A 22,482-nucleotide genomic window follows, 5' to 3' on the forward strand; every position below is an offset into this window, starting at 1 on the left:
AGCACATTATTAACATCTAATAATTAGAAATGAAGCAAATACATAATTTTTATATAGACATATGACGAAAAGAGTTGATGTATGTAGTGTATTCTGTATATTTGTGTTAATTCACTTGAATTTATTAAATCAGAATAAGAAACATTTTAAAAACATCTTATATTAGAGTTGGGTTTTCTGCCTGACCAACATGGTAGCTGCGTCAACGTGCTGCCTCTTCTTATGAGCAGCACGTAACTACCCAGCATGCACTGTGCCGTCGCCATTTTTGTTGCTATGGTGTGCAGATTCTTCGCAGTTCTGGAAAAATCTCTAGTTCTTTTCTGAACCCGGACATCTTTAATTTGTTACCTGCTTATTATTGACCATTCCGGGAGAACTTCAAAGACAAAGATATCAACATGGCGCAGTACAAAGGAGCCGCCAGCGAAGCGGGCAGAGCCATGCAGCTGATGAAAAAACGAGAAAAGGAGAGAGAGCAACTTGAACAACTCAAACAGAAGATTGCCGAGGTTGGAAGCGCAGTAGACGTTATTTTTACATCTTTGTCTAAACAATCATTTACTAAATCCAACCTCAGTCTACTTTGGCATGTTTCTCTCTAACGTTAAATGAATAAAATCAATAAACATGGTCATTTGCGCATGCTGTGTTATGCTGCGCATGCTGGGTTACTGTATCATGTAATCAGATACGTTGGTAGTCCTTATATTGCTGTAGTCTAGAAGGCTTGTTTCAGCCCTTAATCTAATAGTTGTCATTAATTTATATTTTAACTGATCACATTTAGCCAGGCTGATATTGGGCTAATTGATGTGATCACCCATGTTTTGGACTTATCGCACTCGCTTATTTTGGTCTCAGCGATGCCCCGTACGTTCTGTATTTGAATTCTGATGTGAATAAATCAATTATTTTTTTTATATTTAGGGCATTGTTGCAACCTGATATCCGTAGAGAAATATTACCAGTAGCAGGGGTGTTTCTGCAAGTTAACAAGGTTGGACCAGGATCATTTCTTTTCTTTTTGTAATTGAACAATTTGAATACATTATTGATCTAATTTAAAATAGTTTTTTTTAGAAAAGGAAATTGCATTGAGAAAAATATGCAAATTCAAATTGAAAAAAAAAAACCTAAAACATTTATTTAGAATAAAGGTAGGGCATTTAATGTTGTGTTCAGGAAGTAATATATGACATCAGATCTGGGGGTTTTCATTACTACTGATCTCCATATTTGAAAATATTATGTGCTGATTAAGCCCCTTATGGGTCGTTAAAGCTTTGCTCTAATTTGGCTGCAAATATCGGCCATATATATATATTTTTTTATTGCAATCATCCTAATGTACAGTTGATTGTTTTTATGGGTTAGATTTCGTCCAAGTATTTTGTGAGTGAATGGAGGTCGATGATGTCCACTTAAACTTTTACGAGTGCTTTGCATTCCATGGGAAATAAATGTTAAGTTTTTAATCTCATCATTCTAACGTTCTCATACGATTGTTACAGGACAACATGGTCAAGGCCAACATTGACAAGAAGTTCTCTGCTCACTACGATGCTGTGGAAGCCGAGCTCAAATCCAGCACTGTTGGTATGTTTGACAAATTTGCTCATATTGTAGAAAGGATTTAATTTATACCGGCCACTGGTATTAATCTTTGTTTTTGTCTTTTTCTCTTATTCAATGTCTGAAAAAGGTCTGGTGACCCTAAATGACATGAAGGCCAAACAGGAGGCGCTGGTAAAGGAAAGAGAAAAACAACTGGCCAAGAAAGAGCAGTCCAAAGAGCTTCAGCTGTGAGGCAACTCATTTTGTTTTAAATGTTAATCTGTCTGATCTCTGACATCCACAAGCAACAGAACTGCAAAGCCCTGCGTCTGTTGTCTACTGTTTTTTTTATTTTTTATTCTTTAGGTATAGGCCCCACTAACTAAATCTGAAAATGTTAGTGCCCAGATTGTTTACAATATTTTTTTTTATTTTGCTGTCAATGTTGCTCTTTAAATACGTGAAGTTTAAGTTACACATCAGATGTAAATTTCAAGTAAATAGAACAGTTTTTTTTTTAAATATTTTTCTCTAATCTGCCTTATTGCATAGCATTTTCTATTAAACTTTCAGTTTCAGTTAAAATATAAAGGCTGTGAAACAAAAAAAATCAGTGCTACCAACTGCTTCGCCCAAAGGAAATATGATTGGTCAAGGCAAAAAAAGAAAGTCTGCCACAGCATTAAACACAAATACCTTACTCCAGCTGTCAAGTATAGTCATGCAGAGGCGATGATGTGGATTGGTTAGCAGTCATATTGCATGAGAAACAGGACTACATTAAAAAACAGGCCACGCTCCAACATCTATAAAAAAGGTGTTGAAAGCAGCATCACAACTGATGTTTCTCTCTGGGATGGTGTCGCAATCAAACAGGAACAGACCAGATGAAGCTACTATGATGGGAAACAGCAGTGAGAGTATAGTGTTTGAGTTTGAACTAACAAATACAGCAGAATGGGGGAACAGATATTGAATGAAACAGAATGGGGAAAAGGGGTCCCTATGTCCTCTAGCAGTCTAAGCTGATAGCAGCATAACTATAGAGATAGCTCAGGATAATCTAAGCCACTCTAACTATAAGCTTTATCATAAAGGAATGTTCTAAGCCTACCCTTAAAAGTAGACAGGGTGTCTACTAGGGATGGAACGGTTTATGAAAACTGTCCAAACCGTTCGGTTCGACTGTCTCGGTTCGATTCGCGTGTGTTGCGTTCGGTTCATGCGCTGCTCCTTCTTCTCATAGCCGAAGCGTTTACACTCCAGAGCAGAAGGTGGCAGTACTGCGACCAAAGCCAACCACCAGTAGTAAATAAGAAGAAGAAACGAAGCAGCATAGCCGGGTGTAGCAGAAACAAATCAGTTGTTGTGGAGAATTGTGTGGGTATGGCGAGTAGGAAAGAACAGGAGTTGGAAGACGCGCCAGCAGCACTTTATAGGTCTGCTGTATGGGACCACTTTGCATTTAGAGTGACCTACGATGACTGCGGAAAGAAAGTTGTTGATAAAAACAGTGTGCAAGCATTGTGCAACACGTTTTTTAACACATTTTTTAACAACAAGCTAACAGCAACTCAACCAACATGTCAGGCTAACAATGAACATATACGGAACCGAAAACCGTGACCACGAAACCGTGAACCGAACCGAACCGTGGATTTTGTGAACCGTTCCACCCCTAGTGTCTACCTCACTGACTGAAACTGGTAGCTTTTTCCACAGGACAGGAGCCTGATATCTAAATGATCTTCCTCCCATTCTACTTTTAGAAATTCTAGGAACCACTAGTAAACCGGAGATTGAGAGTGAAGTGCTCTGTTAAGAACATAAGGAACAATCCTATCTCTGATATAAGATGGAACCTGGCCATTTAAGGCTCTATATATGAGAAAGAGGATTTTTAATTCTATTCTGGATTTAAAGGGGAACACCATTTTTTTTTTTTTTTTTTTTTTTTTACAGTGGCCCCATGATTTTACGTTATTACATCATGTTCTACTCATACATATGAGTTTTGTCTCAAAGATATTCGGTTTTGTAATCCAAGTAATGTCTTCCTTTGGGAAACGAGTTGAAGGCACACACTAAACTGTTCATAATGTATCATTTATGGCACAACAGTATTCATAACACGTAGACGAATCACTGTCCCCCAGACAGTCATCCGCGCGCCGGACTGGAGTTGTGACAGGCAGCCCGGGCCACAGGCGGCTACGCTCTACCCCTTCTATTAATTCGGCTAGCTAATCTGAATTGTTCAATTCCATTTCGACAGCAAGATCATCTGTGGTAGTAGCACTAGACATCTTCCAGGAATGTGGGTAAAAGCAGCCGCAGTTCAGCGGACAGGATGAATGAATGGTACCCTGCGCGTGCAGATGAGGTCATACATGCGCCGCTTTGTTTTTGAAAAATATAAATATAAAAAATATAACCGCGGATGTCTGGGGGACTGTGATTCGCCTACATGTTATGAATGCTGGCGTACCATAAAGTATAAATTATGAACAGTTTAGTTTGTGTCTTCAACTCGTAGCCCATAGGAAGACGTTACTTGGATATAACGGAATATCTTAAAAACAGCTCCAAATGACACAAAACTAATACGGGTAAGTAGAACATGATGTTCTACTTGTATAATAACGTAAAATCAAGGGGCCAATGCAAAAAAAAAAAAAAAAAACGGTGTTCCCCTGTAACAGGAAGCCAATGAAGATAAGCCAGGATAGGATAAATATGATCTATCTTTTAAATATTCATCAGAACTCTGGCTGCAGCATGTTGGATCAGCTGAAGACTTTTAACTACAGTTTGTGGACTTCCTGATGGTAAAGAATAACAATAGTCCAGCCTCGAAGTAACAAATGCATGGACTAGTTTCTCAGCATCACCCCTGGACAGGATATTTTTAATTTGTGTGTTCAAGAGATACTTTTAGTCTATGTAATTGGTTAGTTTCATGTGGATTTGTGGGCAGATATAGCTGCGTGTCATCAGCATAACTCCTGGCTATAACAAAGTGTTCTCTGCTCCAGTGTCATGCCATTGACTCTGAAGTCAGAACTCTGCCAAAACTCCATATGTGTAATAGATATGAGCAGTTATATTTAAAATGCATGCATGTAAACTACACTCTATGAACATTTAAACATTTTATGTGTGCAGATTTAATGCCATAGAGCCCCAAATATATCAGCCTTAAGTTCATGCTTCTTCTCTGCTCTCTTTTACCTTTTATGCAGATGCTCTCCTACTTGCTGTAGACCAGTTGATTTGTACTCGTGTCAACTTTTGTTACTCTTAGGGGAGAGTGGAACCAAACTTAGAACAAACTGCCTGTGATTGGCTGCTTTTCTCTGAGCAAGACCCTTAACTCCCACACTGCTCCCCAGGCGCCCCACAATAGCAGCCCACTGCTCCCCAAGGGGATGGGTTAAAAGCAGAGGTAAATTTCTTCAATGTGAGATCAATTAAGTTAAATTCTTTGCTTTTCAAATGCCTGTGTTCAGCTATAAACAGGAGTTCATTCAATCCTCACTTTCCTTCTAATAAATAGTGAAGCTAATGTTAGTTTAGCTCATATGAAGTTTCAAAAATGGAAACTTTAATAATTTTAGAGCATATTGCTACTGCTTTTAGATCAAATTGTTAAACTAAGTTATTTAGTGAAGACTTCACTGAACTCCTTAAGAGCACGTATTATCCTATAGATGCTTAGCTAACTTTAGTTGCTGCAATTAGGAAGAAAACATTACACTACTTTCTCACAAAGCAGGATCTTCTGAAAAGTAGCCACTGGCATGCAGGTGACTTTCTCAGGTTGGTTCCACCACCTAGGAGAGAATCTATCAGAGCTCCATGAGCACAGAGAAGGAGCATTAACTCATGGATGTGATATATTTGGTGCCTCGCAGTATTGCATCTGCACACATAGACAATTCAAAACATATTTTACATGCACCTGTTTTAAATAAAATGCTCATGAGTGTTTAACAGGGTGTTTGGGCTTTTGGCAGATTTGTGACTTTATAATCTGCATCTTGGTCCAAATTGTGCAATTCAATCTGCAAAAGAATAGCTGGAAAACGAAGAACCAAGATGTTGAGCAGTTGGCGGGCTCTATGTCAAAAGGAGATGGTTTCCTAATAGCCTCGTTCAATGCTACAGCTTAAGATTTATGCAGTGTGAATGAGGTGAGTGCGGGATTTAGGCGATGATTGATCATCTTTGCCTCCTGGCTCCATGGCCTCATTGTAGGTTTGCATATTTATTTCTTAATTTGTGTAAATCTAAATTTATGTTGGCAACCATTACTTTTGAGCAGTGGTGTCAAAAGTACACATATTTGTTACTTAAATAGAAGTATAGATACTGCAGTTTAAAAACGCTGGCAAAAGTATGTGCTCTAAAAACTACTGAAAGTATAAGATTATAAAGTAACTTTAAAAAAACAGCCAGAGGCCACTATTTGAATTGAAAGCTCAATTTTCCGACTATTTTGGAAAATTGTTTGATATAGGGCCAAGGATGAGGGAGGTCTTGTTTGTCTCCGTCTCCATCTCCCAATTCACTCTCGCCTGTGTCCGACCTTTCAGACATTTCAACATATTTTTCTGAATCCGGCATTGTAGCATGGCATAGACCAGTGGTTCCCAAAGATTTTCTTCTGGGCCCCCCTTTGGATTGCAATAAAATTTCCACGCCCCCCGACGGACCCCCCCCCCCCCCCCCCCCCCCCCCCCCCCCCCCCCGAAAAAAAAAAAAATCAACTGGGCACACACATCGTTCAACCATATAATATAATAAATCTATACACATATTTTGTTTTCAAACTCCACTGAAGTTTATTTCACAGTTCAGGTTGCAACAAAACAAACTACACACCATCTTTACAGTGGAACACTTTTGTGTAACTGTATTTTTTTCATAGTTCTATACTGTAGATTACAAGAGGATTCTTTGTTGTCTGTGTTATTTTAAACATATTTCTTTTTTTTTAATTTGTAACAATATTTAACTTTGCTATCATCTATACATTAAAAAAGCCTCTGTGCAAAATGGAGTGAAAACATTGAACAGCTCCCTGAGAGTTTTTTCTTTGTACTTTAATCCTCCCATCTTTTCAGTGGCTGTAGTGAGCCTGCTTTTTGCTGTAGATCTTCTCAAATCTGGGTTGCAGTGTCACAACTGTCCATTATGCTCAGTCAAGCAAGCGCTGTTTTTTTTTTTTTTTTTTTTTTCTTCATTCATCCATACCGCTTCCCGCGCCCCCCCCTGCAATGGCATTGCGCCCTCCGTAGGGGGCGCGCCCCACACTTTGGGAACCACTGGCATAGACAATTCGCGTTTGCAGTTTGAAGAACACCTGCTTGCTTCTGATGATTTCCTTTAGCTAACCAATGAGTGTTTGCGTTATATGACTCATCTAATGACACTAGTTTTCACTAGATGTGGATGGCGCCAATGATCTGCATTGGATGGAGCACATGACGTGAAATAAATATTTATAAACATTACACTGAAGCCAAGAGTAACGAGTAACATTTGTTTTTAAAAAATAAGAAATAAAATTACAGATATTTGTGTAGAAATGTAATGAGTAAAAGTCAGAAGTAGGAAGAAAAATAAGTAATGGATTATAGTATATATACCTAAAAAGTGTACTTAAGTACAGTAACAAAATATTTGTACTGTGTTACTTGACACCTCTGCATTTGAGTAAATAAGAGAACCAGGAGAGCCGTTTGACATTCAGAGAATCAACTGTTTCTTTATTTAGACTGATACTTAGACAGATTTTATTTTGTCATTTTGTATACACTAGTGTAAACAAAAAGACATTTCATTTAGAACAGCTCTCTAGACAATTTCATTTTTTTTAAATGCAGCCTCTATAAGGTAAGCAGTAGTGATAATAAATAAATAAATTATGAGCTACACCCAATGATTTCCCATTACTATTTCAAAAACAGATCTTTGACTTTCTTTCTTTAATATATATATTTTTCTTGATAACACAAACCGTCCTGAAAGATTAAATGCTCCAATAAACTAAATGGTTGGATTTACTTATTGGACCAGAACCTGCCACATATTCATACATACTTCATATTTTCTCCATTAGCCTGCAAAGTCCTGAAGGTCATTCAGGCTGAAAAAACTATTTATTAAGTCTCCACATTAGGAGGTTTAAACACAGAAGGTAACCCATTTTGACTCTGGAGACTCTGTAGGTCATTTAAAACTAAACATCCCAAATGTTTAGTTTACAGCCCTGTGAAAACAAACTGACTTCATGTTTGTTTTTCTCCTTTTTTTTTTACAGAAAGCTTGAGAAACAGAAAGAAAAGAAGAGAAAGGAGGAGCAAAAAAGAAAAATTGCCAGTTTATCCTTTAACCCTGATGAAGAAGAGGAAGAAGATGATGATGATTTTGAAGAGGATGATGATGACAAAAATTCAGAGGAAGATCAGGATTGTGAGTATTTTCATGTTACATTACCGATTACACACATCTGAAGGCAAAGGATGAAGCCTGTTTTTCACTAAAAGTCCTGAAGCAGCTGAATCTAACCTGGGTCCATTTCACTTCAACACAGATTTAACACTAAGCTATTTCTTGATAAAATAACAACACAGATGAAGTTTATTCCTGCTTAACCTGTTAAGCTTGGTTTATGTTTGATGTGGACAAAATCTCTGCATCATGCACCCAGGAAAATTTGTAACTGCAAGGACAGCCGCACTGAAAATCATGACAGCTCCTACTGGCGACAGTTCACAAATGTAAAATCTAGAGATTCTGTAATTTAGCTAAAAAATATCACTATCACTTCATTCAGCCATTCAAAATTTCCCCACTTTCCTTTGCTGGTCCTTGGTTGGTCCCCTACAATTCCTTTTTGAACAGCAATCTTTGTACTAAAATATTTTTTTGGTCATGATTTGTGAACATTTAGATCTTCTCCACTCCAGTGGCTGGAAGTTGGAGGGGATTCTGCTGGGAGTTGCAGGGAAGTCTGCTGCCATTCGGTTGGCGTTTGACTGGGAAGGACCATTTTGAATATCTGCTAATGTAGACTTTAAAAAAGTTGTAAACAGCTGTGTCTTCTAATACCTCATCTAGTATGTTGTCAGCTTGCAGTTTGTGCTGAACACACTGTTTTTACAGCTGTGTAAAAAAAACAGAAAAGAAATTGAGATTTAGGATTTCACCCATGTCGAACTCTGCTGCTGTTTTCAAACAGCTCAGAGCTGTTTTTAGTCACACACCCTAATAACTGGTATCATTGCAAATAGGCTCTTACCTTTCTTACAAGTGGTTTGAGGCCATTGCTTCCATAACACAGGCATGCTCATTGTGTAAACTTACCAAATTACCTGCATATGAGACAGATCACCTTATGCGCAGCTGGAATTTCTGTTTCGTCAAACTTTCCTTCTCATTATAATCAAATATCACAGTGATGCAGAAGAAAAAAATCACAGATTGGGAAGATTTGGAGGAAAATCTTTTTAACTCTGTAACTTGTTATTTCAACATATTTGCAAAACACATCTGCTAAAAAGAGGGCAACTAAATAAAGTATGAAATAATGCTGATCTGGTAATAAATATCATGAGATTAATGCTTGCTTAGAAAACGATACAGATCAATGCTGTTTAACTCCTGTCTTATGCAGTGAATTTTCTTCTATTATTGTTAGAAGCAAACAATATGTTCTTTTAATTGAAATATGGAAAGCGAATGTAATCTGAAATATGTAAAGATCATAATGCAGAAATTTGAAAGAAAAAAAAAACTAAATTAGAAAATGTAAAATCTGTAAAACGGAAAACATGAAAAATATGTATAAACAATCACTAAGAAAACCTCAAAGTTATGATCAAAACCCCCCCCTTTTTTTTCATTATTCTATTCAGACTTTCATTATCCTTCACATTAGCTCTTTGTTTGGCTGAACTGCTTTTTGTTCAAAATGGGACTTTTCACTGGAACACAAAGCATGGATGAGCCAGTGAAGTCTGGAAGAGTTTAACCACCGCAGGGTTCTGACCTCAACCGGGGAAAACTACTTTGAGATTGAGTAGAGCAAATTCTTGACCATGAAGGCTTGTAAATTCCCCTAAAACAGTCTTCCCAGATTAACTGGACCTGTCTTAACTCCGATGGGCAGCCTGACTTATTAAGAAGTGTTATGTCCCTAAAGTGTGAATACTTAAATATAAATATATAGTGGACGTATTCTTGTCATAAAAAGTCCAGATCAAAACTTGCTGAGCTAAATGTTGTTTTATGATCTCTGCAGATGTTCCAGTAAAGAAGAAAAAACTGGGCAAAAATCCAGATGTGGATACAAGTTTCCTGCCAGATAGAGACAGAGAGGTCAGGTTTATGCTTTCAGTTGGCTGTGATAAAGCTTTATGAGCTGTCAGACTGTCCAAAAAGATTACTGTTGGTGAACATAAAAGTTTGGACTTAACCCTTTTTCTTATTTTTTTGAAACTTTTGTTTTTTATTTGCTTTTTTACTCTTAAGGAGGAGGAGAACCGCCTGAGAGAAGAGCTGAGACAGGAGTGGGAGCTGAAACAGGAGAAGATCAAGAGTAAGTAATAGATTTTTACTGTGGTGTGTGACCCACCTCCTAGTCCTGAGTTTCACCATATTTTTTAACTTTTGCCTTTAGATGAGGAGATTGAAATTACCTTTAGCTACTGGGACGGCTCAGGCCATCGGAAGACTGTCAAGGTAAATCCAGGGTGGATTTAAACTGAAGGAATATTATTCAGGAATTTCCTGCCTTATTCATTTACTGAGTTTTCACCTCATCTTTCGGGATAAAAACCTGTTAGTAGGGTGGAAACGTTACAGCCTTTCTCCAAAAGGGATGAAGTCTTCAAACATCACATCTTAACAGAATTCCCAAAAAAACTTTAAAACATTCCACTGGACTTTGTATCCAAGTTTGGAAATTTTTCGCCTTCCATCCAGGAAGCTTTTTCAATTCAAAATATTAGGAATAGCGTTGAGTTTGAGGTTTTATACAGTAGCAGGGCTTCAACGACTCCCATTCCAAATGGGTGGACCCCTTTGCTTGTTCCAATTTGCATGTGTTCAACATAAAAACAAGGCGTTGTTGGGCTAATGGGGCCTAGGCCAAAGTTCAACTGAAAAAAACTCATTGCTTACCTTCATCCACCTGTGAAACAGCCAATCATCTTTGAACCACACCTCCATGAACGCCAATCGGCTTCCAAAGTTAATCTTAAAAGGCCTCTGATCTGTTTTTCTCTGCTCCTTTGGGCAGGCAGTGGATGCGCTTTGTGACTTGATTCAGATGACACAATTTTAACCCACCTTTAACCCCCCCTCCACCTTCGTAGCTAAAGCTTCATCAGTGTCATTCCTCCCGGACTCTTACTCTTTTGAGCCTGGTTCTGCCAGAGGTTTCTTCCCAACAAGGAGTTTTTCCTTTCCACTGTCGCCTAATTCTTGCTCATCATGGACGGGTTCTCTCAACTTGTGTTATCCAACTGGACTCCCATCTTCCAGGTCCCTGAGTGAAGCTCTAGTATCAGCTCAAGTAGCTTACTGGATCTCCCCATAAAGCTCAACATACCGTCTCGCTAACCAGCAGTCTATAGACTGACCAACTTCATCTGTCTCCACTCCACCACCAGTTTCAGACCTTGCTCTGTTCATGCATATCTATCAAAATTAAGTGCTATGTTTCCTGCCAAGGTCTGAGCGCCAAAGACAATGTAATTGTATCAATACATTTCTCCTAATTGTCTTTTTTCTTCATGTGAGTTTTTCAGATTGAACTATATAAAACCTCGAACTCAACGCTATTCCTGACATTTTTAATTGGAAAAAGCTTCCTGGATGGGAAGTGAAACGTCTTCACACATGGAAACCAAGTCCACTGGATTGTTTTATAGAAATTTTGGAATGACTATGACCTGGATGAGAAAGCTATAACATCACATGTGCAGCAGTGTACACAGCCTTTGCCTTGAAGATTATCCTTAATATCTTCCTATGGCTCAATTAGTGTCCACCTGAAGTAATTTCCTCACAGATGAATGAATTATCTGTAGACCTCCAGTCTACCTGATGTAGATTTTCTTAAGGATTTGAAAGTCCCGATTGATGATAAGGGTCTTTGGTGTGGATACAACGTCCCATTTTTGAGGAAAACTTTTTTTTTCAGTGGATGTTAAATTACTTGAACTTTTTAAGTTGTTAGCTGCTTTCCTTAAGTGAAGCATGGCGGTGGCAGCATCATGCAATGCACATAGTGTAAGATGAATGCAGCAGAAATTCTGGATTTTATTGGATAGAAGTATCTTCTACAATGCTTTTATGGGGTGTTGTCTTCTGAGTTTTTAAGGAAATAAATACATTTTGATAAAAGTTTTAGCAAAACTACATGTGGAAAAAGAAAAGTAATGTGAATACTTTTCAAATGAGGCTCTGTTTGGAATAAAATTTACAGAGGAAAACACTAAACTATTCGACTGATTCAATTTTTTTCAACCTTTTTGTCATATCAGTTAAAATTAAACTTATTCTTTATTAACTTTCATGGCAGATATAACCATGAATGCCTGCATACAGCCATCAGTGCAGAAAGACTGAACGACTCCTCAAAGGAATATTTCTGGGTTTTAACCTGATTTTGTTCTGAGGCACAAATAAAATCCAGAACTGTCACAATCCAACAGATTTGAAAGTAGGACAAGGAGTTATGTTTGTGTCCCATCAGACAGGCTATAATTATTAGACATTGGGGATGTTACCCAACTGACTTCTACATTTATTTTATTCCAGAAACGGATTGAAATAAGCCCAGTGTCTATATTAAAGCTGATTGTGGTGTTTCCTCAAACTGTCTCTTCCCACTGTTCTGAAAAATTAGAAAGTATTTTGATAACATGTGAGTCTAACTGGCAGAACAGATTACTAATAAAACACTTCCAGTGAAATAAGTTCAGAGAGGGAAATCTTCTGGCTCTGAGTAAAATCTCTCCTCTGTGTGTGTTTATACTGCAGATGAAGAAGGGGAACACCATCCAGAACTTCTTGCAGAAGGCCCTGGAGGTCCTCAGGAAGGACTTCAGTGAGCTCAGGTGGGTTTAGCCAGAGGAATGTTTGGATAAAAGAGTATAAGTGAAAAGATGTTCTGAAAAATAACATTTCCATCCATAAATGGAACTATAATTGACAGAGTTAAAGCAGGATTAAAAGATCCTTTTTCTGGAAACATTATTCAATGAAAAGAAATGTCTGTTTAAAGACCAATGGGAACAGTTGAAGAAGTTATTTTATCCTGCACTTTAAGAAAGCTGAGAAAATAAAAAAATGCAGAAAATAAAATATTTTTAGTTTTTCTTTGCAAGTGTTTTTATTTAATACATTTTTTAATAGAAAAAATGATTATGCATTAAGTAAATAGTTAAAACCTTTTATTTCATAAATAAATATTACATTTATCATGTCTCTAACTTTAATTACCCCCAAACTATGATGGTAAAAGAACTAGGCAAGGTAGATTTATTTACCCACCACATTCCATGCACAAGGCAACTCAATGTGCCTCACAGCAACACCTGCGTTACAAACACAATAAAGAAATTCAGTCAATACGAATATATAAAAATACATGTTATATATTAAAAGTAGTTAAAATACAATTAGTCGCCATTTGCCACATGAAATGGGCATGTTTTCATTCTGGACTTAAACATAGTCAGAGCTGAGGCTTGTTTTGCATTCTCACTGAGGCTGTTCCAGACTTTGGCTGCATGAAACTGAAATGGGCCCTCACCATGTCTATTAGTGACTCTAGGAACCACGAAGAGACCCCTCCCTGAGGATCACAAGGCCCAAGGTTCATATGGCGCTAATAAGTCAGATATGTACTTTAATATTAAACCATGAGAAGACTTGCACACAAGTAGAGCTGTTTAAAAGTCTATTCTCTGAGCCACAGGAAGCCAGTGCAGAGACCAGAGCACTGGATTTATATGGTCATATTTCCTGGTTCTGGTCAGAACTTGAACAGCAGCATTTTGGATAAACTGCCAATGAACAGGCCTTTGCAATAGCTGTAGACAAATGCAACACTAGTTTGGACACTATGTTTTTTATTTTAGTAATGTACTTAACATGGTCATAGGCCGCTGTTGTTGTAAAATAGGGCCGCAGGATTTTAAGAAAACAAAAGATTTGATATCAGACCCCTGATAAAGAGTTTTAAGACGGGTTAAAAAAACAGCATGTATTTTGAACTGTTGGATCTGAAGAAAGTTCTTAGTATAGCTTCCAAATGAAGAAGAAAAAAATTGAGTTTTAAAAAAAATTAACCAAGTAAAGAATTATTTTGCAACCAGGAAATAAGCTAAAATAGGCTGTTAATCGCTTAATCAAACAATTTAAGACTGTAGCATTGAATAGCCTAAATCTTAACAAAATGTGGATTCAGTGTTTCTGTCAGGTATCCACACTCATGAAGCAAATGCAAAAAAGCTTTCTTTCTTTGAAAACCGTGGGTCTGATGAGGTGCATAAGCAAGCATCCTTTATCGTTAAAGTCATAGGGAAGTCATATTTAAATGTTAAATCATGTACTCTTTATCAGACCATATTGTCCCAAAAGTTAGAAAATTGCTAAAAAAAACTGTTTTTTTTTTTCGCCCGTTATTTTTGGTAGGCCAGTTAGTTATACATCAGGCTGTACACTTAAATTCGGCCAATCAAATTTCTTCGGTCATAGCCTCTTGATTCATATGTCGCAGCTAATATAAGCAACGGTTGAAATAAGAATCAATTTATTTTACCATAGAGTTCCGTCCCAGTTTTCACGGGGATGGACATCTGTGTCTTTGGCAGGCGTAGAGCTAACAGAACTGGCAGCGTTGCGAGGCAATGGGCTCAAACATGTACAGCTGTAAGCCTTCTACCCCAAATGAAGCGTCTGCCACACTGGCGTCCTCTTCCACAACAACTCTGTCCCCTTCTTTCTCCTCTAAATAAAAAATGTATGACGGAGGAGACTCATCCACAAACTCCGACACACAACTTTCTTCCACTTGCATGTTTCTGTTGTCTATAGCGTTCCTTGACACTGCGGTTGCTAAGTGCTACTTGGTCCCAATGTCATTTCCCATTGGGAACCTACAAGCACTAAGTTGCTAACTTGTTTGCAAGATGCTTCCGAAACACCGGCCACAACTAAACTTGCTTGCGAACCTGCTGCCACAACAATCTCGCCCCTTGATAATCAACCAATCAAATTCACTTTATTCACTCGTGTAAAGTCGGGCACCACTCGGGAGAATTTGAAAATGCAACTGTTGCAACTGTCTTACCTCCCTCCTCCCCTTCATTACTTCCATTATTCATTCCTCACTCTCTTCTGGTATTGTTCCTTCACTTTTCAAAACTGCATCTGTCTCCCCGATTCTGAAAAAACCTGGTTCTGATCCCACTAACTTTAATAATCTTCGTCCCATTTCTAATCTTCCCTTTATCTCTAAAATACTTGAAAAAAACTGTGTCTGCTCAACTCCACACCTTTCTTACACTCAACAGTCTTTACGAACCTTTCCAGTCTGGTTTTCGCCCCTCTCATAGCACTGAAACTGCCCTAATAAAAGTCACAAACGATCTCTTATAGCTGCTGACTCCGGACTCCTCTCCATCCTCATCCTTCTCGATCTCAGTGCAGCCTTTGATACCATTTCTCATTCCATTCTCCTCAATAGATTATCCTCTCTTGGCATCTCTCACATCCCTCTTGAATGGTTCCGCTCATATCTCTCCGACCCCACTCAGTTTATTCAGCTCAAATCTTTCACTTCGCACCCTTCCCCTGTCACTTCTGGTGTTCCTCAAGGCTCAGTTCTTGGCCCCCTCCTCTTCATCACCTACCTTCTTCCCCTTGGCAGTATTTTCCGGAAATTCAACATTCACTTTCACTGTTATGCGGATGACACCCAGCTTTATTTATCCAGTAAACCCACTTCCTCTCTCCCCCCCTTGTCTCTTACTAACTGCCTACTTGAAATTAAAGACTGGTTCGCCTCAAACTTCCTTAAACTAAACAGTGATAAAACAGAACTCCTCCTCGTTGCCACTAAATCCACCCTATCAAAAATCAAAAGTTTCTCACTACCCATTGACAACTCCTTAGTCTCCCCCTCCCCTCAAGTCAAGAGTCTGGGTGTCATCCTCGACTCCTCCCTCTCCTTTCAGTCTCACATAAATAAAATTACCAGGTCTGCATACTTCCACCTTCGCAACATTAACCGTCTCCGTTCCTCCCTCACCACTCATACTGCCTCTGTCCTTATCCACAGCCTCATCACCTCCCGTATTGATTATTGCAATTCTCTTCTTTTTGGCCTCCCTCATAAATCTCTCCATAAACTTCAACTTCTTCAGAACTCAGCAGCTCGTGTCATCACCAGAACCCCCTCCTTCCATCATATTTCCCCTGTTCTTCACCAACTCCATTGGCTCCCAGTTCAATTCAGAATTCAATTCAAAATCCTTCTCTATACTTTCAAAGCCATCCATAACCTTGCTCCTTCATATCTGTCAGACCTCCTTCACATTGCCACCTCCTCCCGCTCCCTTAGATCCTCCTCCTCCATCCACCTCACTGTACCCCCAGCTCGACTTGTCACCATGGGGAGCAGAGCCTTCAGCCGCTCTGCTCCCCAGCTCTGGAACTCACTTCCTCCCGACCTCCGCAGTATTGACTCTCTCCCCTTATTCAAAGCCAGACTCAAAACCCATCTGTTCCAGCTCGCTTATCTGTGAATACACTGCTCTTTTCCCTATCCATAATTGTTTTTTGTTCTCTGTTTTTTATGTTCCTGTATCTGTATTTTGTATTTTCATCTCTTTTTATTTATTTTTTGTATTATTTGTAAAGTGACCTTGAGTGTCAAGAAAGGCGCTGTTAAATAAAATGTATTATTATTATTATTATAACAGCCGCTTCCCTACAACTTTAATGGTGAGTCTGGAGCAGTAAGACTTAAACTGCTTTAAAAAAGTCAAGTGGAGGAACCAAAAGATTTCACAATCCCTCCTCAGAAGGATTCAAATGGCTGCTTGTCAAGACATGAAATGGTATGTGGCCTAATTTAAGCTTGGAACTGGTGCCAACTGCAGAGGTTTCAAAAACAAAAGACGATGTGGAGGTGATTAACAAGAATGGCCGAGCTAAGGGAATCTCCATCAGATATAGTTAAAGTCTCAGGTATTAGTATTCTGATACAAAAAGCACAAATATTTACCAAGTTGTTCTCATACCTGTTGTTGTTGTTGACCATTTTTCTCTGAGTAATATCAACTAGAACATGACATTTTTCTTGATTCAGTGGGTCATATGATTCCAGCAGGAATCCTGTAGGACAGGAGTGGATTTGAATAATCGTTCTCAGATCAGGAAGGTACAAGAATAAAAGGGAAGTAAGATCAAAGATGATTAAAATAAGAACATATTATGTTCAAAACAAAGCTCTCATTAGCTGGCCAGTAAGCAGAGGCAGAGCAGGCTGTCAGATGATGAACATCAGAGGAGAAGGATATCTGAATAAATCCCACCGACTGATAAGAACTACCTGAAGATGATGGAATTACCAGAGATAATTAAGAACTAACATTTGTTTTGTCTGCAAAGAAAGTATTTATTAGTTTATTGATCTCAAAGTGGAGAATTGTACTTGTTACATCGGCGAGATAGTCAAAGAGATGGATGTGCCAAAAGGAGGAAAAGGTGCATAAGGGTATATAAAGTGCATCCTATATATGACTATGACACATGAAGTCTCTTATTTAGCAAGATTATTATACAGGCTTATTGCACAGGGTATTAAATAGTAATTGCACATTAGATATTGCAAAAGTTAGGGGTTGTTTTGTTTTTCTTTGTTAGCCTTTAATATTCGGTTGAAGATGAGTGGAGAGTTGAGGACAGTTTTCACCATTGCAGCAGCATTGGTAGGGTGTAAGGATTAAGTACTACCATAATTTCTGCAAAAGGCTTGCTGCTATGAGGAGACATGCATCAGCATTAGGTTTAACAGAATGTAAGAGAGGAAGGGTGGGCGAATACAAGTTGGGGATGCTTTTATTTGGCTTTGTTTTCAAATATACTGCTGACCAGAGGTACAGTTACCAGTAATGAACTAATAATTTTACTCAGGTAGAAGTAGAAATACACCCGAATATTAAATAGTTTGTTAAAAAGGCTGCTCAAACTCTTTACATTCTTTTTCCTTTACTCGGGTGTTAGGGTCATGACTAAATCTCTCCTTGTGGGAGTGGTATGGGACACTAGTGAAAATCCGTCCCTGTGTCATCCTCCAATATCAGTCGATCAAACCGTTTTTGTTTTGTTTTGTTTTGTTTTTCATTCCACGCTACAAAATGTGATAAAAGTGTCTATGATTTGGGCTTGTCAGTATAGTTATCAGTCAATTCTTAAAGGTGCAAAATGGGTATCATATTGGAAATCAAATTTTACCTGTATTTGGACATTCCTAGCGGAGCTACGCACTACACAAATTCTTTATTGCAAAAAAAGTGATATAAAAAGGAACCGTTTGTCTTTTTTGCCCCTCTTTGCCCTTTTTTCCCATGAAGTTTTTTTTTTTTTTTCCAGGAATATCAGAGCTATCGGTAGTTGATAAAAGCATGACATTATGCTAAAGAAAGAACTTATCTTCCTCCAGAAATGTTTCAGAAGTATTAAACATCATCCTCCCATTTCAAATGTTTCACATTTGGTGATTCTGAGATCAGAATCACAAATGCTGTTCCGTCGTTGTTGCCTGAATTTTAACATTTCGTATCAGAAGAAGAATTTCAGCCACATATTTGTCCTGCTAGCTCAATTCTTGCAGTACTCTTGCATGTCTGGACAAGACCCTTTCCCATGCATACCTTTATGTTTAAATAATATTCAATTCAGTTCAGTTTATTTATATACTGCCAATTCATAACACATGTCATCTCAAGGCGCTTTACAGTTCACCAGATCATACAGTCAGATTGATTCAAAATAAATCTCCAGAAGGCTTTCAGTTGGATGTGTATTCATCATGGCGCATGCGCTCTCTCTTTGCAGGTAAACTATATCAATTGTAGGAGTCTTTGCCCCATCAGTAGTGGAAAATGAGATGTTTTCTTCCCAAAAATCAATTCAAATTACATTTAGTTTCTCTTTTAAAGATTCGATGTTAGACTAGAATAATTAAGCCTCCCGACTAAAAATGTTCAGAGCACTTTTGTATTAATTTATTTGCCATTTAGTTTCAAAAGCTCCATTAGTTCTGATCCTTTTAGCTTCTGTGTCATGTTCTATATATAAGAATCTAATCAAATCAGGACCCAGATTTTATTCTGTTATTTTATTTATTTTTTTTTACTTTTTCTTCTGTTTTTTAAGTCTTGTTGAGTGAGGTGTGTTGCTGATGTTTCCCTTTTGTATCACTTGTTTTCTCTGCAGGTCTGCTGGAGTGGAGCAGCTGATGTATATTAAGGAGGACCTGATAATCCCACATGTGAGCCCAGTCTGTTCTCTGTTACATAGAGGAAGAAGGTTGCAAATGGCTTAAAAATGTAAACATGGCAGTCCGTTTGGTTAAATCATTCCTTGTTTCTTTGTTATTAGCACCACAGTTTTTACGACTTCATTGTGACAAAAGCCAGAGGAAAGTCTGGTAAGTTAACTTTTTCTGCTCTTTGAACAATTAACTTTGCTTTATTTTAGCAAAGCTTAAATATAAACAAGGGGTGAAAAGCTGCTCACCAAGGTAGGTTTATCCCAGAAGCTAAATGCCAATCAGACATGTGATCTCTGTTTTAGCTGACTGAGGCAGTTTACTATGGAGGATCTAATAGTAAGCTATTTCAAATTTAACATTTGAATCATGCAATGTCCAATCCAATTTGAAAATAATTTTCTAATTGCACATTTTGAACGGAATTATTAAAGCGGAATTGTAAATTTAATGTATTAATCCATTGTTAGATATGGCAATTTGAACATGTATTTTCAAAACCAATTTCTAAATGGATGTTTAAAAACAAAATAAATCGGATTCATAAATCTGAATAAATACCTTTCCTTATCACAACTTTATAAAAATGTTATTCCTTATTCTATTTCTCACTTCCATTCTCTAATTTAAAAAAAAAATTGTATTGTCTCTGTTATCTTCTCCGTGACCGTTCTGTTCCCTGAGCACAATTGAAACCAGTTAAACTCTCATGACATCATGCTGGTCAGTCAGACATGCCATACACATGTTCAGCTTTTTAAAAATGTTTCTTTTTATCTATCAGCTGGTTCTCTCTCTTATACCTCTTTCCAACTGGCCAGAAAACCAGTTTAAACCCAGGAACAATCGGCTTTTAGGGGCAGTGGGAACACCTAACTGACATGTGTCTACCCAGTTCACACGCCTCGGCCAAAGAGACCTGCGTTAAAATCTCCTGGGCTCTGATCCGCATGCTGTGGGAACATCAGAGCTGGGTTGACCCGCAAAATTACATGACACCATAGAACACAGCGTACGCAACACTGTGCAGGTCGCTTCTGATCTAATAATCCAAAAGAACCCTGTTTACATTCGACAAACATGGTACAGCACTGGTGGGAGGGATTCGGAGGGACAAAAGAGCGAAACAATAAAGCATGCGCTGGCATCCTTACATGTTTCTTTCCATTGTTTACTTTCTCGGTATCGATCACAATAGTCACATCATGAATGCTAACACAGCGTGATGGTGTCATCAGACACGCAGCTGCAGGGGAGCAGAGGCCATGCAGCGCTTTCAGCTGCAGGTCAGACCCTGCTTTTTTTTGCCAGATGGAAGGGAGTCATATACCGATTGTTAGTGGGTCAACCCATGATGAAAACCCCTGTTTAACGCACTATTTTCAATGGCAAAGATGCTTTATATTGCCACATTTGGTTTACAAAATGACCAGTGAGGGAGCTTTTTACATCTGAAGAACATTGGTAAAACTGGCTTCTATTGTGCTCAGGGACCAGAAGGGAAAAGGTCAACGGAATGCAAGTTGAAAAAGAAAATGTGTTTGGAATAACAGTTCTAAATGTGTGATTACGAAAGGTTTTTATAATTAGATTCATAAATTTAGTTTTTAAACATCTATTTAGATTTTTATTACCATTCACTTTGTGGACATTGTTTTAAGTACATAGTTGTATAATTTTATTTGTTGATGTGATTAAAGATAATTTCCGTGAATAAATAAAAACCCCAAAAAGTGAAACTGTTAGTATTGTTACATGAATAAGTTTTGTTTAAGAAGACCTTCAACGCTACTGCTTTTCTTGTTTCTTGTATTGTGTTCGACAGCCAGACTCTGTCACAGGTTCTGCATCTTTCCTATTGGTTTATTATTACTGTCTTGTTTCTTTCTTTAGTTTGTAGCTGCTTTCCTTAATCAGGCCAAAAATGTATCTGCGGTAGACACAAAATGTTAAAACAAATGCATTCCTTCAGGTTTTATCAATTTCTTCTGTTCTTGGAAAAAGCTGCATATGCTTACAGGAAATTCCAATTTTGAGATCAGAAACTTGGATGTTCCTGGGATTCTTAAAAAAAGGCTGTTTTCAATTTAGTGGTTCTGTTTGCATTTGAAAATAAGTGAAACCAGCTCCTCCTTTCTTTCACATTTGTGTTAATTTATAATGAGAGACAGAAAGAATTATTCGGAACACGTTTGGGGAAATTTATTGTCTTGTTTGTTGGAGAAACCTCTGTAACCATGGTGAGGTCAATTAGTTCTATTTTATGATTTTTTTTCTCTTTTTTGCCGTGTTAACAGGCCCTTTGTTCAGCTTTGATGTTCACGATGATATCCGACTAGTGAATGACGCCACTGTGGAAAAGGATGAGGTGAGAAATTCACAGAAAAAATAGATCTACAGTTAAAAGTTAAGGGTGAGTGAACAGATAACAGAGAGGTGGGTGTTGATACAAAGCAATGCTTATGGGAATTTAATCCGCCTTCCTAATTGATGAGCTTTTGAACCCACAAAGCTGCTTTAAATCTTTGAGCATCAATCCTCAAAACTGACTTGGGGAGAATACTTTTAGAGCTTGCTCAACTTTGTATAATGTAGATAGATGGAAACATTGATGGTTGTTCCAGAACATTTAGTCTGGAATTGTTTTTGTGGTTGAACCATCAGCCAGTTCAAACACAGGAGAGGGTGGTGATGCTGAGATAGTCACACTCTAAGCTTGAGGGTTACAGCTAATATGGCCACATCAACCCAGCTAGGAAACACATGGCGCAGGGAAACACAGCTTGCCCCCGGTACAGTAGAATGACCAGTTTTTAGTTTAGAAGTATAAATGAAAATAGATCTATTTAAATGAAAATGATTTTCAAATAAATCCTTCGTCATTCTATTATGAAAAATTATCTTCTGTATAGCTAAACAACTTCACCTGTGCTTCGCTGCCAGGGTTGTCAGATCTGCCTGTTTCTAGTCCAAAACCAACATGACCTCCCACATAAAAAAAAAGAATAATTTATTATGAATCTTGTGTTAAAACTCGACCAGCCGGTTTTAGTATTCACAAAATCTAGGTGGTATATTTGTGGAGATGTAAGCTTTTTCTCCCAGCTTTTAAGCTTTTAAATAACCCATCTTGTTTCAATCTGTTTTAATCCAGTTTCTTTTTTTTTATTGTCGCCGCTCTATTTTATGAGTGTTTTTATGTTGATGTTTTGTTCTCTGAGAGAAGCTCTCCCAGAGGTGGGAGTTGAACACATCCCTGACCGAAGGCTCCACCAGACGTTCCCAGCGGACCCTTACTACATGTTTGGGCCTGCCGAGTCTTTCAGGCTTCCTCCTCTTCCAAC

At 38.1% G+C, this 22,482-nt stretch overlaps 1 protein-coding gene across 1 annotated transcript in view; it reads left to right on the forward strand.

Annotated features, from left to right (window-relative positions):
• The first annotated feature begins 252 nt into the window (after positions 1–252).
• fam50a (family with sequence similarity 50 member A) overlaps positions 253–22,482 on the forward strand; it is a 33,638-nt gene continuing 11,408 nt past the window's right edge. Inside the window, exons 1-11 of the mRNA XM_038269608.1 lie at positions 253–512; positions 1,515–1,599; positions 1,706–1,805; positions 7,883–8,034; positions 9,866–9,942; positions 10,096–10,162; positions 10,244–10,305; positions 12,613–12,689; positions 19,084–19,138; positions 19,249–19,297; positions 21,436–21,506. Of these exons, the coding sequence (XP_038125536.1) occupies positions 402–512; positions 1,515–1,599; positions 1,706–1,805; positions 7,883–8,034; positions 9,866–9,942; positions 10,096–10,162; positions 10,244–10,305; positions 12,613–12,689; positions 19,084–19,138; positions 19,249–19,297; positions 21,436–21,506 (906 nt within the window). The 5' untranslated portion in view covers positions 253–401. The remainder of the gene's footprint in view (positions 513–1,514; positions 1,600–1,705; positions 1,806–7,882; positions 8,035–9,865; positions 9,943–10,095; positions 10,163–10,243; positions 10,306–12,612; positions 12,690–19,083; positions 19,139–19,248; positions 19,298–21,435; positions 21,507–22,482) is intronic.

The sequence above is a fragment of the Cyprinodon tularosa genome, unplaced genomic scaffold (assembly GCF_016077235.1).
Source record: "Cyprinodon tularosa strain WSP-4 unplaced genomic scaffold, ASM1607723v1 ctg731, whole genome shotgun sequence".
In the NCBI taxonomy this organism is placed as follows: domain Eukaryota; kingdom Metazoa; phylum Chordata; class Actinopteri; order Cyprinodontiformes; family Cyprinodontidae; genus Cyprinodon; species Cyprinodon tularosa.